At 41.3% G+C, this 13,924-nt stretch overlaps 1 protein-coding gene across 2 annotated transcripts; it reads right to left on the reverse strand.

The window, feature by feature from the left end:
- Positions 1 to 236: 236 nt before the first annotated feature.
- On the reverse strand, positions 237 to 9,044 carry LOC124012113 (beta-1,4-galactosyltransferase 1-like). 2 transcript variants are annotated; one of them, XM_046325552.1, is made up of 7 exons: positions 8,254 to 9,044; positions 6,598 to 6,833; positions 3,401 to 3,497; positions 2,351 to 2,538; positions 2,016 to 2,138; positions 1,587 to 1,691; positions 237 to 1,342 (listed from the first exon to the last, which is right to left on the reverse strand). In XM_046325552.1, the coding sequence occupies exons 2-7, from the start codon at positions 6,735 to 6,737 to the stop codon at positions 1,213 to 1,215; spliced, it is 783 nt and encodes a 260-aa protein (XP_046181508.1). In that variant the 5' UTR covers positions 6,738 to 6,833; positions 8,254 to 9,044; the 3' UTR covers positions 237 to 1,212. The 2 variants fall into 2 exon arrangements, with proteins under 2 accessions (XP_046181508.1, XP_046181506.1); XM_046325550.1 differs by lacking the exon at positions 3,401 to 3,497 and having other exon boundaries at positions 8,254 to 9,034.
- Positions 9,045 to 13,924: the final 4,880 nt, after the last annotated feature.

Consider the following 13,924-nt stretch of genomic DNA (forward strand, 5'->3'; position numbering starts at 1 on the left):
GCTAAAATGACTAAGCACAAATTACTTATACGTTACTGGTTTCCTTGTAACAGGACGAAAATCAAACACAGTACTAGGTCTGTAGGCACTTTTTGGAGTCCTTAACTTGAGACTTGAAATAAAATAAACTCAATAAAATCATGTACTCCAATCATTCTAATTCTAATAAATGTATGTATTCAATAGCCCAACTGGAGAATAAAAGTAAAACGTATTCAATAAAACAATTATTTGAATAATTCAAATGTAAAACGTTTTATTTTATTTAATAACTTCTCCCTGTTCTATTCCAATGGCTGAACACCAGACATTAGGCTTTTACTTTCAGTCACATGAAACACAGTGACAGGTTGGGTCCACCACACCTGTATTTCCACACATTTAAGATAAGCCAAGTGGGTGGGGACTGAGACTGACCATACCTACGTACTACACCAGCGAGATGGTAGGTCGTATGTTTGTTCCTGGCTGATTTGTATCCTCAGGGCATAAACAAGGAAGTGATCATTCATGTAACAGGTACTGAATAGGTTTTGAATGTAAAGAAGCAAGGAAGTGATCGTTCATGTAACAGGTACTGAATAGGTTTTGAATGTAAAGAAGCATGGAAGTGATCATGTCACAGGTAGTGAATGGACAGAATACAGCAAACAAGTGTGTATCAACTGATGTTTTGGGAAACATGTATAAGTAACCAAACCAACAGTTGCTGTAGATCGGGATTAAGACCTTTCACACAGTTTCAAACATGGGAAACATTTCTGCAAAATATATTAAACCATAATCATCTCAAATATCTCTGCCAAAAATGCAAGAAGAAACAAATGTATCAAATTTGTATTAACTATATACATATTTATTAAACTGATATACGCATTTAAATCAAGCAGTTGTCCCTTACTGAATTACACAAAGGCAACTCATTACAAATGATGTACAAAATAACTTATTCGTCCCACGCCCCCCTTTGTACTGCCATTAGAAGTCAAACACGTTGACCAAACATTTTGATCCACTCTGATATTTATGAGGTCTTGTTGTGCCATCCCATTCATCCAAGTGCTGTCCATTTGTTTCCACAATTTATGCCCGTGTTCCCGGAGAATTCAGAGTATTCTCGGTATTGTATTCCATGGTTCCGCCGTGCTTTCTCTGCCCACCACCGTGTGATAAGTGTTGTGCAAAATAACTCCTCACATTTATCCACTTTCACTAAGGTTTCCCCACATCTACTGTGATTTTCGTGAACAGAGGATCCTTTTCCACTTTGACGACTTCGTACTTGAGAGAGTTTATACCATCGGTATTCATTGTCAGTCTTGTGCGTTGTATTCTGTCAAACCTGCGATGCAAAGGAAACGACTATCAGTATACCATCCTCATATGAAGATATTTGGGATGCACTGATAGGTCAATTCTGGGGCCATACAATAGCCAATATTTTCTTGGCTGTGATGGGCAGAGTATCAATGCTGATATTATCACAAAGAAAGAAAAACTTTCCCCTTAAAATCTAAATTCTTCTTTTAAAGATACAACCTTGTGGGGAACCGGGTGAATGTAGTTGTTGTAATCTAAAGCTTTACCTCTGAGGATTTGGGTCGTTCTGTTTGTCTCTTTCGTGACGGATCATCCGGCATTTTCCAACCTCGCTATCTGGACGAGAGATGGACATTCCTCTAGAGCTCACCCTGTGGAAATCAGAGTTTATTATTATAATGGATTTTGCATACAAGTTGGAAATACTGTGGAATTCAGGGTTGGGGTCAATTCTAATTCAATTCAGGAAGTGATTTGAGAAAATAAATTCTACTTTTTAAGTAAATAGCTTCTCCTTTTCAGTTGATTGAAAAATCCTTGAAAAAATAATTGCCATTTCAGTTTACTTCCTGAATTGACCGACCCTAACACCCTAACATTAGAAAGTGATGATGTCCCATTGCCAAGTCTAACTTTAATATAGGCTCATCTGTAATGCTTTAAAAACCTGTTTGGATTGGAATACACTGTCTTGCCTGTTGAAAATGTCATCATCTTCACCACCCCAGCCCCAGTAGTTGTTGGGAAAGCCGTTGATTTCCAGGAACTGCTCCTTACTTAACGCTGAGACACCGCCAAAGTACTGGTTATAGGGCAACCTATGGATGAGACAAAGACAAAATATTTCTCATCTGGCCCATACAAAGAGCCAAGTAATGAAAAGAGTAGGCTAAGCATAAATAGATATACTTGTTTACTACTCTTCTAGCTATGTACTCATGGTATGAACTGAGGAAGAGGGAGAGTCCCAATGAATCAAAATAATGATGATGCATTAGATAGAAGTTGTCGGTTGAGTTTTGTGCCGTACTTGAAGCCAAACTTGTCCATGGAGACGGACAGGTGTCTGGGCTGGCGGAAGCATTTGTAGGTGTTGCGGTCATCCATGGGGATGAGGTCCACGTCACTGAACACAAAGCAGTCGTAGTCATACTCCTTCAGGGCCTCAGCATAGCCAATGTTCATCAGCTTGGCCCTGTTGAACGTGTTGTCTCCATCCTAATGAAGACGTTACAGTCATTTTCAAAACATGGGTACGCTAAATTATTTGCCAACTAATTCACATATAATTGAATAATGTTTGTCCATAGAAAATGTTTAATTCATCGAAAAGTGTCTTTTAAATTTTTTTTATACTTCCGGTATATGCAAAGTTTTGTCATTTAGCAGACGCTCTTATCCAGAGCAACGTACAGTTATCTAGGCGGGACAACCACATCGGAGGCATAGAAATGATAATGTTATTCTTCTTAGCTGTCATTTAGCCATCAGATCTTCCATTGTTGGGTAAACTATTTCAAGATTTAATGAGAAGGGGCTCCAGAGTGGCGCAGCGTCGTCCGGTTTAGGGTTTGGCCGGGGTAGGCCATCATCGTCAATAAGAACGTGTTCTTAACTGACTTGCCTAGTTAAATAAAGGTCAAATAAAAGAACCAAGCCGACCAGTTATCTAAGTCACTGACAGCCTGAAGATCTACTGAGCTGCACCATTACAGTTCTCTTTCCCACACACCCAGCTAACTTCACATTGTCATTAGCATATGAGCAAAGTACCAGAAAAAAAAGGAAGGACCTCACTCACTACTTTTTTCTATTACAGATTACTTCAGGTCAACGCACCACCTTCTAAAAGACAGTCACTAGGGGCCCGCCTCTTGGACACAGATTAAGCCTCGTCCTAGTCTCAAAAGCAACTTAGTCTCGGACTATGCTTAATGTGTGTCTGCGAAGGCACCCATAGGAGCCCCAGACAGGTCTTGCCCTTATCTCATATGAGGAAAGTAAACAATATTTTCATAACCATCATGCAGTACACTAAATAATCAGCGGCGTGTTAGAGAACCATAAAGTTCTTAGTTACCTCAAAAGAAGAAAGCAGAAAGAGAAGAAAGCCACCGAGCATTGGAAGAACCCAACCATACTTTAGCTGAGATGTGATTGGTTGCAGACATGCAGTGCTAGGAGAGTGGAAACAGAGTTAATTTTAGTTATTAGTATGTCAGAGTGAGAAATAGAGAGAGGGAAAGAGAGAGACAGAGACATACAGAGAGAGAGAGAAAATGTATGTTATTTTGGTTTCAAGTGCTGCCTATCACAAGAACAGGAAGCACCTGTAGAAGTAAGGACACACTTCTGTCCTCCACGCTGTCAATGTCGTCTTCATAGGAGTAGGCTACTGTTCACTATCAATGTGTGGTAGTCATCAGCTGACAGCTAGGTCCTAAGTGGTGATTCTGTCATCCAAATACACCACAAAAATGAAATAATATTGAATTTGATTTTTTTTTTTTATAATCTAAAGTTACAATTCTACAACAGGTTGGTCAAAACAAGCATTGTGATTGGTTGAGATGCATTCTAAGCCATACTTTTTTTTAAACGGTCTAAAATGGGTTGGTCAAAATAAGCTTTGTGATTGGTTGAGGGTCTAAGCCATACCAAATAACCCGTTTAGCACGGGTAAGCCTATGACGCAAAAATTGGCATCTTTTTTTCTGTTCTATCAGATAAATGACTGCGCATCCACTGTCCCATCAGCCCAGCAATTCATTAACTTGATTTCCACTAAAAAAGCATCTTGACATTATCTCCCGTGCTTCCAAAATAGTTACTGGATATGTGTGCAATAAAAGTTCAACATTCACCTTTTGCTACTATTTCTGTCAAGTCGACACGTACAATTTGATGCATACGTTGGATAAATTAACCAAAACGTAATGACACTTTTGATTTGCAACAACAGGGGGTTTGTACTGTACATACGTTGCTGTCTGTCTCTCCGACCTTTACAACATTGATTCAAAATATGAAATTCTATCTTTCACTGTCCCAATGAGGATTATCGTGTCAGGACGAGACAAACATCTTTTCTCAGCCCGTCCAAATCACGAATCAAACCAAATGAAATGCAGCTAACTTGCGGCCTTTCCAGCTTCAGTTCGAAGTGACTGTGTTGTTATGTAGTTTGCTAGCTCCTCCGAACAGTGTCCGAACGAGATCATTAGCTTATTGTTATGTATCCACATAAATGTAAATAAAAACAGCTTAAACAAACGCAAATACAGCTACTTTGCTGTTATTCTGGGAACACTGTTTGACGTGACTGTGTTAGCCGTAGTTGGCTAGCTAGCAAGCAAGGGAGAAGAGCGTTACCATGAACATTTAGACCGTCCATAGATATAGAACAAAAAGACTTCACCACTGGGTCACGGCTCTGGCAACCTAACCTATAGAATGAACGACCAGCCGGCTTGGCTTGTGTCAAGATTATATTTTTGTGTCAGGCCTATATTTTCATCGAGGTATGAAATAATAGCCTATAAATACATTTATCAAAATCAAGTGTTTCATTTCATTGGTAACCCGTTGTAGAAAAGCAATTGTTCACTCAAGGTTGTGCGAAACAACATTTTTAACACGGCTGCGCTGATCTACCGCACTCGGATCCGCCTCGTACATACGACTGCAGCACAGCCGTGCTAAAAAAGCACACCCTCTCATGTACAATTGCTTTAATCGTTTGCCTTTGTTTTATCTTCGTAATTAGAGATACCTGCTATATCCTGAAAACTACTGTACCTGACCATTTTCATAAGAATCATGCTTTAAAGGGGAAATCTGTAGTTACTACATCCAATTTTGGACGTATAAATTAATGATAGATACGCATTGATTCTTGAAGAATATAGCTTCTAAATGCCTTTGAGCTTTGTTCAACTTTCATACCCCATCAGAACCCAAAATATAAGCTGGTTATACTCCAATGTTTGTAAACATTGTAAATGTATAGCCTGAAAATATACTTAAAACTATCATGTTGAAATCTTGGATGATCAGTCTTTGCATCAATACCTCCATATATGATTTTAAGAGTCATTACATTTCTCCAGGCCCTTTAAAAAAAACAAAGGCAGGGAGTCTGCTTTGTTATTGTTTCAACTGTGGATTGCCCCTTTAATTGTTTTTTGTTTTTTAAACCTTTGGGAGAAAAAAATAAGGAATCCTCTGTCTTTTTATCATTACAGGTTAGGAAAGGCAGAGAGTTCATTGAGGTGATGGATGTGGTGGAAAGGAGGAAAGGTGTGGAGGAAAGAGGGAAGAATAAATCCCTCATGCAAAATATTTCCTTGTGAGCCTTTTCTCTTCTAATGTTGTAGGACGGGCTCTCATTCCAACATATCTGGTTTCTAATCTGTTTACAAGACATCTGTTGACTTAAACTAACAAACAGTTATTTGATAGAGACACTCCATGTTGCAAACCGTTGGTTTATAAGGTTTCCATATGTTTATCATGGTGGCTTGGCTGTGCCCTCTGATTATTTGTGAAAAACACAGCAGGACAGCTGGTGGTCTACAGATAGTGAGTATAAACTTTAATTGACAGCTGAACCATTTCTGTGTTTAAAGTACAGGCCTGGGCTTGTGTGGAGCTGGGGCGCTGGGGCTAGATAGCTGGGGGGCTGGGCGGCTGGGGAGCTGGACTGGGGCTAGGGCTAAGCTGGGGCTGAGGTTCGGGCTGGGCCTGGGGCAATAATAGCCACCACGGTCCACCCTCTAACAACTGTTCTCGGAGAAACAGCTGAAAGCGCAAGCTTTGTCTGTCTGTGTGTCTGTCTGTCTCCTGTTTCAGTGTCTCTCTCAGAGCTCTCTTAGTTTCTCACAAACGTCGCAATTTCTTACAAATCTATAATTTCGTAATCCTGTACATTTACGTTTCCTCTTCTTTCTTCCCTCTTACATTTTCTGTAGGAAGCGAGCGTGAAGGACGGCAGGAGAGGACACAAGGAATCGAGGATAGGCTACTGAGACTCAGCCTCGGTTGAAAGACCCTGATTTGTAACTGTCAGGCGGGATGTTGCGACACACATTAACATTTTTCCTGTTATCTACAATGAGGGGGTGGGAGGTTACTTGTGTGGAAACCTTCAGGCATGAATAAACAAATGTCGGACAACTGAGCGGTTTTCTTTGTTCAGACAGACTCTGAAAGGCTAGTGCAGTGAATAGATGAAACCAGTCTTATGCACAGAGATTAGATTGGTTTCTCTGGCTTCACCTGATTGATGACGTAGACGCCATAGTCCAGCTGTTGGCGCTGAAGGATGGGATGGAGGTAGTAGAGCCAGAACTTGAGGTGCTCGTCACGAAGGCGGAAGGGGATGATGAGAGCAACCTTTTGGAGGGCGACACAGTCATGTGGTTTGTAGCGACCTCCTTCCTGCAGGCCTGGGTTCTCCTTCCTCACTGTATCCAAGCTGACAGGCGTAGAGAACTCAACCCTGAGAGGCCCAACTGCAGGTCGGGAGAAACAGATATGTTGGGTCACAAACTCTCACACACCTCTTCCTGTTCTTCTACCACATTCACTTCCTTTTCACTTTCTGCCTTCATGTCTTCATCTCTCCCTGCTCCATCTCTCTCTCTTTGTTCAACGTTTGCACCCTTTGACCTCATGTAAAAAAATAAAAAATGAACACACATGCACACACCCGCACGCACAGACGCACCCATAACCACAGGAAATGATGCTGACTTAACGGATATCTCATGCTTGTCTCTTTGCAACAGGCAGTTCAGGGGTTAAGAGGAAATATGTGTTATCTCACCCCCCCCCCCAAAAAAAAAAAATATGGTCTATGCTGCTGAAAGTATTTTCCCCGAGCCATGATTGAGCTGAACACAGAACATTTAGTTATTTTCAGCAGCAGGGCGCAAACTTCACAATGTAGCTCGGCTTAACATGAAATAAATCGAGAGATCTTTCCTCGTATCGACTTTCAGTTAAAGGCAGGAAATGTAGGCCTAATATGAGATGCACAACTACATAATATATGTATAACTACATAATATATGTATAACTACATAATACAATGTTTGATGCAACTGTGCCAGTATACAAAACTTAAAGAACACCTGTTCATTCCATGACAGACTGACCAGGTGAATCCAGGTGAAAGCTATGATCCTTTATTGATGTCACTTGTTAAATCCACTTCAATCAGTGTTGATGAAGGGGAGGAGACAGGCTAAAGAAGGATTTTTAAGCCTTGAAACAATTTAGACATGAATTGTGTGTGTGCCATTCAGAGGGTGAATGGACAAGACAAAAAATGTAACTGCCTTTGGGGTGCCAGACTCACCGGCTTGCCTAGTAGGTGCCAGACTCACCGGCTTGCCTAGTAGGTGCCAGACTCACCGGCTTGCCTAGTAGGTGCCAGACTCACCGGCTTGCCTAGTAGGTGCCAGACTCACCGGCTTGCCTAGTAGGTGCCAGACTCACCGGCTTGCCTAGTAGGTGCCAGACTCACCGGTTTGTATCAAGAACTGCAACACTGCTGGGTTTTTCATGCTCAACAGCTGATAATTATATATATTTCAAGGATATGCAGCATGTTTATTTACTTGTTATTTTTGGCAAAACAGTTTGATTAAATATAAAAAGTTTGAATGTATTTCCCTGGGAGGCCAAACTACCTGGATTTAGGTTTCATGTTGGATTAGGGGGGGAATAGTCAATATGTGCATGACAGAAGAATTTGAGAGAAAGAAAATCTGCATAGAAATAGCCTAATAAGGTGTTATAAAGACTCCTCTTACATATTTATAACAGTTGCATGTATAATTCAGTATAATGTAATGTTTCTGCTGTGCATGTTTGATTAAATAACAGTCCTTGCATTAAAATGAATTGATGAAATCATAGGCTACTTACCAAGATGTGGAGACGGATCAGGACATTTTTCTAACTTTTTCCACGAAGTTGTAGTAGTAGTAGTAGTAGTAGTAGTAGTAGTGTTATTAGTTGTTGTAGTAGTTGTATTGGGTAAATGTATATCGTGAAGCTTCGGAGTTTGCAATGTTACAAAGCTGTTATTAAGGTCGTGATGTCCAATATCTTCCGGTGGAAGTGTCACGGTAATAAAATCAGTTTCAATTCGCGTTTGTGTCTGTATATGTTGGTTTGGTGAGAACCCATTCGAGTAACCCATGAAATAAAATAAAGCCACTAAGAGATTAATAACACCTAAAACTACAACCAAGGTGCAGCCTTTCCTCCGCAGCCTAGAGTTGAGAGATGAGTCGAGCATACTGCGGTTGTCATATGCCGAACCAAAACACACAACCGTTTACGTAAACCGATGGTATTAAAAAAAAGCAATTTACAAATACTCTATTTATTTGTTGCAAAACTCAGTATAGTTTAAAGATTTTAAAAATAAAACACGGTAAGATCATCTTTTCCTCTGCTATGTGGTGGTGGCATGCTGGCCGTGACCATCAGTTTGACGTAGGCTCCCGAGAGTTGAATTCACTCTGTACTACACTTTATGGCAGTAATATGACAGCTCGTGAACCTGTAGCTTCCTCAATAATAAAAGTCACGACGAGGAAATCCTAGTCTACTAGGGAACTACACTAGCAAACTATTCAGTAAAATGCCCAAAATATACTCATTACGAAGTCTTTATTAATTTGCAAGTCCATAGGTTGAGATTTGTTTGAATTTGAATTCACTCTAGGAGAGGGACCAGATGCCTGTGATGTAGGCTATTTTTTCCCCCCGGAAAACGTTTTAGCCTTAAGGCCAGCGCTAGGCTACGTGTGTCTCTGACGCTATAGGCCTGCATTTGAAAATAATTTGATGTAATACACATTTAAAACCAATACCAGCATAATCGATGTATACACTCCTTTATTTCTTGTTCTAAGCATGTGTAATCCTTTATAATGTTTTATGAGAAGGGTTTATGTGTCACGCCCTGACCTTAGATATCTCTGTTTTCTTTATATATTGGTTAGGTCAGGGTGTGACTAGGGTGGGTGCGCTAGTTTTACATTGTCTAGGGGTTTTGTATGTTTAGAGTTGTTGTAGGTCTAGGGGGTTTTGTATTTCTATGTTGGCCTGATATGGTTCTCAATCAGAGACAGCTGTTTATCGTTGTCTCTGATTGGGGATCATATTTAGGTAGCCATTTCTTTTTTTGTGTTTTGTGGGATCTTGTCTATGTGGAGTTGCATGTCAGCACTCGTTTGTATAGCTTCACGTTTTGTTATTTTGTTTGTTCAGTGGTCATTCTTTAAATAAATAAGAATGAACGCACACCACGCTGCGCCTTGGTCCGATCTTTATAACGAACGTGACATTATATATCACATCTAATTTAATTTGACACGTGATGAACACAACAAGTGTAGAGCTTACTGTGAAATGCTTACTAACAAGCCCTTAACCAACAATGCAGTTCAAGAAATAGAGTTAATCAAATATTTACTAAATAAGATAAACATCTAAATCAATCAAAAAGTAACACAATAAATGTACATAACAATAAGGAGGCTATAAACAGTAGGTACCAGACCGAGTCAATGTGCTGGGGTACAGGTTAGTGGAGGTAATTTGTAAAGTGACTATGCATAGATAAACAGCGAGTAGCAGCAGTGTAAAAACAAAGGGTCAATGTAAAATAGTCCAGTTGGTCATTTGATTAGTTTTTCAGCAGTCTTATGGCTTGAGGGTAGAAGCTGTTAAGGAGCCTTTTGGTCCTAGACTTGGTGCTCTGGTACTGCTTGCTGTGCAGAGAGAACCGTCTATGACTTGAGAGACAGGAGTTTTTGACCATTTTTTGGGGCCTTCCTCTGACACCACCTAGTATATATGTCCTGGATATCACGAAGCTTGGTTGCAGTGATGTACTGGGCCATACGCACTACCCTTACTGTCAGATTTTTTTATAATTTTTTTATTTCACCTTTATCTAACCAGGTAAGCTAGATGAGAACAAGTTCTCATTTACAACTGCGACCTGGCCAAGAGAGAGCAAAGCAGTGCGACACAAACAACAACACAGAGTTACACATGGAATAAACAAGCGTACAGTTAATAACACAATAGAAAAAAATAAAGTCTATATACAGTGTGTGCAAATGGCGTGAGTAGGTAAGGCAATAAAAAGACCATAGTGGTGAAGTAATTACAATTTAGCAAATTACCACGGGAGTGATAGATGAGCAGATGGTGATGGGCAAGTAGAAATACTGGTTTGCAAAAGAGCAGAAAAGTAAATAAAAACAATATGGGGATGAGGTAGGTAGATTTGGTGGGCTATCTACAGATGGGCTATGTACAGCTGCAGCAATCGTTGAGCTGCTCAGATAGCTGATGTTTAAAGTTAGTGAGGGAAATATAGTATAGTGTCCAGCTTCAGCGGTTTTTGCAATTCGTTCCAGTCATTGGCAGCAGAGAACTGGAAGGAAAGGCAGCCAAAGGAGATGATGGCTTTGGGGATGACCAGTGAGATATACATGCTGGAGCGCGTGCTACGGGTGGTTGTTGTCATTGTGACCAGTGAGCTGAGATAAGGCGGAGCTTTACCTAGCATAGACTTATAGATGACCTGGAGCCAGTGGGTCTGGCGACGAATATGTGATGAGGGCCAGCTGACTAGAGCATACAGGTCACAGTGGTGGGTGGTATAAGGGGCTTTGGTGACAAAACAGATGGCACTGTGATAGACTGCATCCAGTTTGCTAAGTAGAGTATTGGAAGCTATTTTGTAAATTACATCGCCGAAGTCGAGGATCGGTAGGATAGTCAGTTTTACCAGGGTATGTTTGGCGGCGTGAGTGAAGGAGGCTTTGTTGCGATATAGGAAGCCGATACTAGATTTCATTTTGGATTAGAGATGTTTAGTCTGGAAGGAGAGTTTACAGTCTAGCCAGACACCTACGTATTTGTAGTTGTCCACATATTCTAAGTCAGAACCATCCAGAGTAGTGATGCTAGTCGGGCGGGCGGGTGCGGGCAGCGAACGGTTGAAAAGCATGCATTTGGTTTTACTAGCGTTTAAGAGCAGTTGGAGGCCACGGAAGGAATGTTGTATGGCATTGAAGCTCGTTTGGAGGTTAGTTAACACGGTGTCCAAAGAAGGGCCAGATGTATACAGAATGGTGTCGTTTGTGTAGAGGTGGATAAGGGAATCACCCGCAGAAAGAACAACATCGTTGATATATACAGAGAAAAGAGTTGGCCCGAGAATTGAAACCTGTGGTACCCCCATAGAGACTGCCAGAGGCCCGGACAACAGGCCCTCCGATTTGACACAAGGCAATCATTTGAGAAACCAAGGCTGTTGAGTCTGCCGATAAGAATACAGTGATTGACAGAGTCGAAAGCCTTGGCCAGGTCGATGAAGATAATATATGGCATTTAGCAGAGGCTTTTATCCAAAGCGACTTACAGTCATGTGTGCATACATTCTACATATGGGTGGTCCCGGGGATCGAACCCACTACCCTGGCGTTACAAGCGCCATGCTCTACCAACTGAGCTACAGGAGGACCACAAGATGGCTGCACAGTACTGTCTTTTATCGATGGAGGTTATGATATCGTTTAGTACCTTGAGTGTGACTGAGGTACACCCGTCACCAGCTCGAAAACCGGATTGCACAGCGGAGAAGCCAATCAGTTGCCATACCAGGTGGCGATGCTCTCGATGGTGCAGCTGTAGAACTTCTTGAGGATCTGGGGACCCATGCCAAAACTTTTCACTCTCCTGAGGGGGAAAAGGTTTTGTTGTGCCCTCTTCGCAACTTTGTTGGTGTGTTTGGACCATAATAGTTTGTTGGTGATGTGGACACCAAGTAACTTGAAACTCTCGACCCGCTCCACTACAGCCCCGTCGATGTGAATGGGGGCCTGTTTGGCCCTCCTTTTCCTGTAGTCCACGATCAGCTCCTTTATCTTGCTCACATTGAGAGAGAGGTTGTTGTCCTGGCACCACACTGCCAGGTCTCTGATCTCCTCCCTATAGGCTGTCTCATCATTGTCGGTGATCAGGCCTACCACTGTTGTGTCGTCAGCAAACTTAAGGTGCTTGGCCACGATGTCGTGGGTGAACAGGGAGTACAGGAGGGGCTAAGCACGCACCCCTGAGGGGACCCAATGTTGAGGATCAGCGTGGCAGATGTGTTGTTGCTTACCCTTACCACCTGGGGGCGGCCTGTCAGGAAGTCCAGGATCCAGTTGCTGAGGGAGGTGTTTAGTCCCAAGGTCCTTAGCTTAGTGATGAGCTTTGTGGGCTCTATGGTGTTGAACGCTGAGCTGTAGGCAATGAACAGCATTCTCACATACACTACCATTTAAAAGTTTGGGGTCACTTAGGAATCACCTTGTTTTTGAAAGAAAAGCACATTTCTTTTCCATTAAAATAACATCAAATTTATCAGAAAAACAGTTTAGACATTGTTCATGTTGTAAATTACTATTGTAGCTGGAAACAGCAGATTTTTAATGGAATATCTACATAGGCATACAGAGGCCCATTATCAGCAACCCTCACTCCTATGTTCCAATGGAACGTTGTGCTAGCTAATCCAAGTTTATCATTTTAAAAGGTTAATTGATCATTAGAAAACCCTTTTGTAATTATGTTAGCACAGCTGAAAATTGTTGTTCTGATTAAAGAAGCAATAAAACTGGCCTTCTTTAGGCTAGTTGAGTATCTGGAGCATCAGCATTTGAGGATTCAATTACAGGCTCAAAATGGCCAGAAACAAATAACTTTCTTCTGAAACTCGTCAGTCTATTCTCATTCTGAGAAATGAAGGCCATTCCATGTGAGAAATTTCCAAGAAATTGAAGATATTAGACAACGCTGTGTACTACTCCCCTCACGGATGGCACAAACAGATGCCTCACAAGTCCTCAACTGGCAGCTTTATTAAATTGTACCCGCAAAACACCAGTCTCAACGTCAACAGTGAAGAGGCACCTCCGGGATGCTGGCATTCTAGGCAGAGTTGCAAAGAAAAAGCCATATCTGACTGGCCAATAAAAATAAAAGATTAAGATGGGCAAAAGAATATAGACACTGGACTAGAGGTCGACCGATTAATCGGAATTGCCGGTTAATTAGGGACGATTTCAAGTTTTCATAACAATTGGAAATTGGTATTTTTGGACACCGATTTGGCCGATTTTTAAAATCTTTATTTAACTAGGCAAGTCAGTTAAGAACACATTCTTATTTTCAATGACAGCCTAGGAACGGTGGGTTAACTGCCTCGTTCAGGGGTAGAATGACAGATTTTTTACCTTGTCAGGTCGGGGGATTCAATCTTGCAACCTTACAGTTAACTAGTCCAACGCTCTAACCACCTGCCTCTCATTGCACTCCACGAGGAGACTGCCTGTTACGTGAATGCAGTACGCCAAGGTAAGTTGCTAGCTAGCATTAAACTTATCTTATAAAAAACAAATCAATCAATCATAATCACTAGTTAACTACACATGGTTGATGATACTACTAGTTTATTTAGCGTGTCCTGCGTTGTATTTAATCGATGTGGTGCGTATCGTTGCTCCAATGTGTACCTAACCAT

This window comes from Oncorhynchus gorbuscha, linkage group LG24, assembly GCF_021184085.1.
Source record: "Oncorhynchus gorbuscha isolate QuinsamMale2020 ecotype Even-year linkage group LG24, OgorEven_v1.0, whole genome shotgun sequence".
In the NCBI taxonomy this organism is placed as follows: Eukaryota; Metazoa; Chordata; class Actinopteri; order Salmoniformes; family Salmonidae; genus Oncorhynchus; species Oncorhynchus gorbuscha.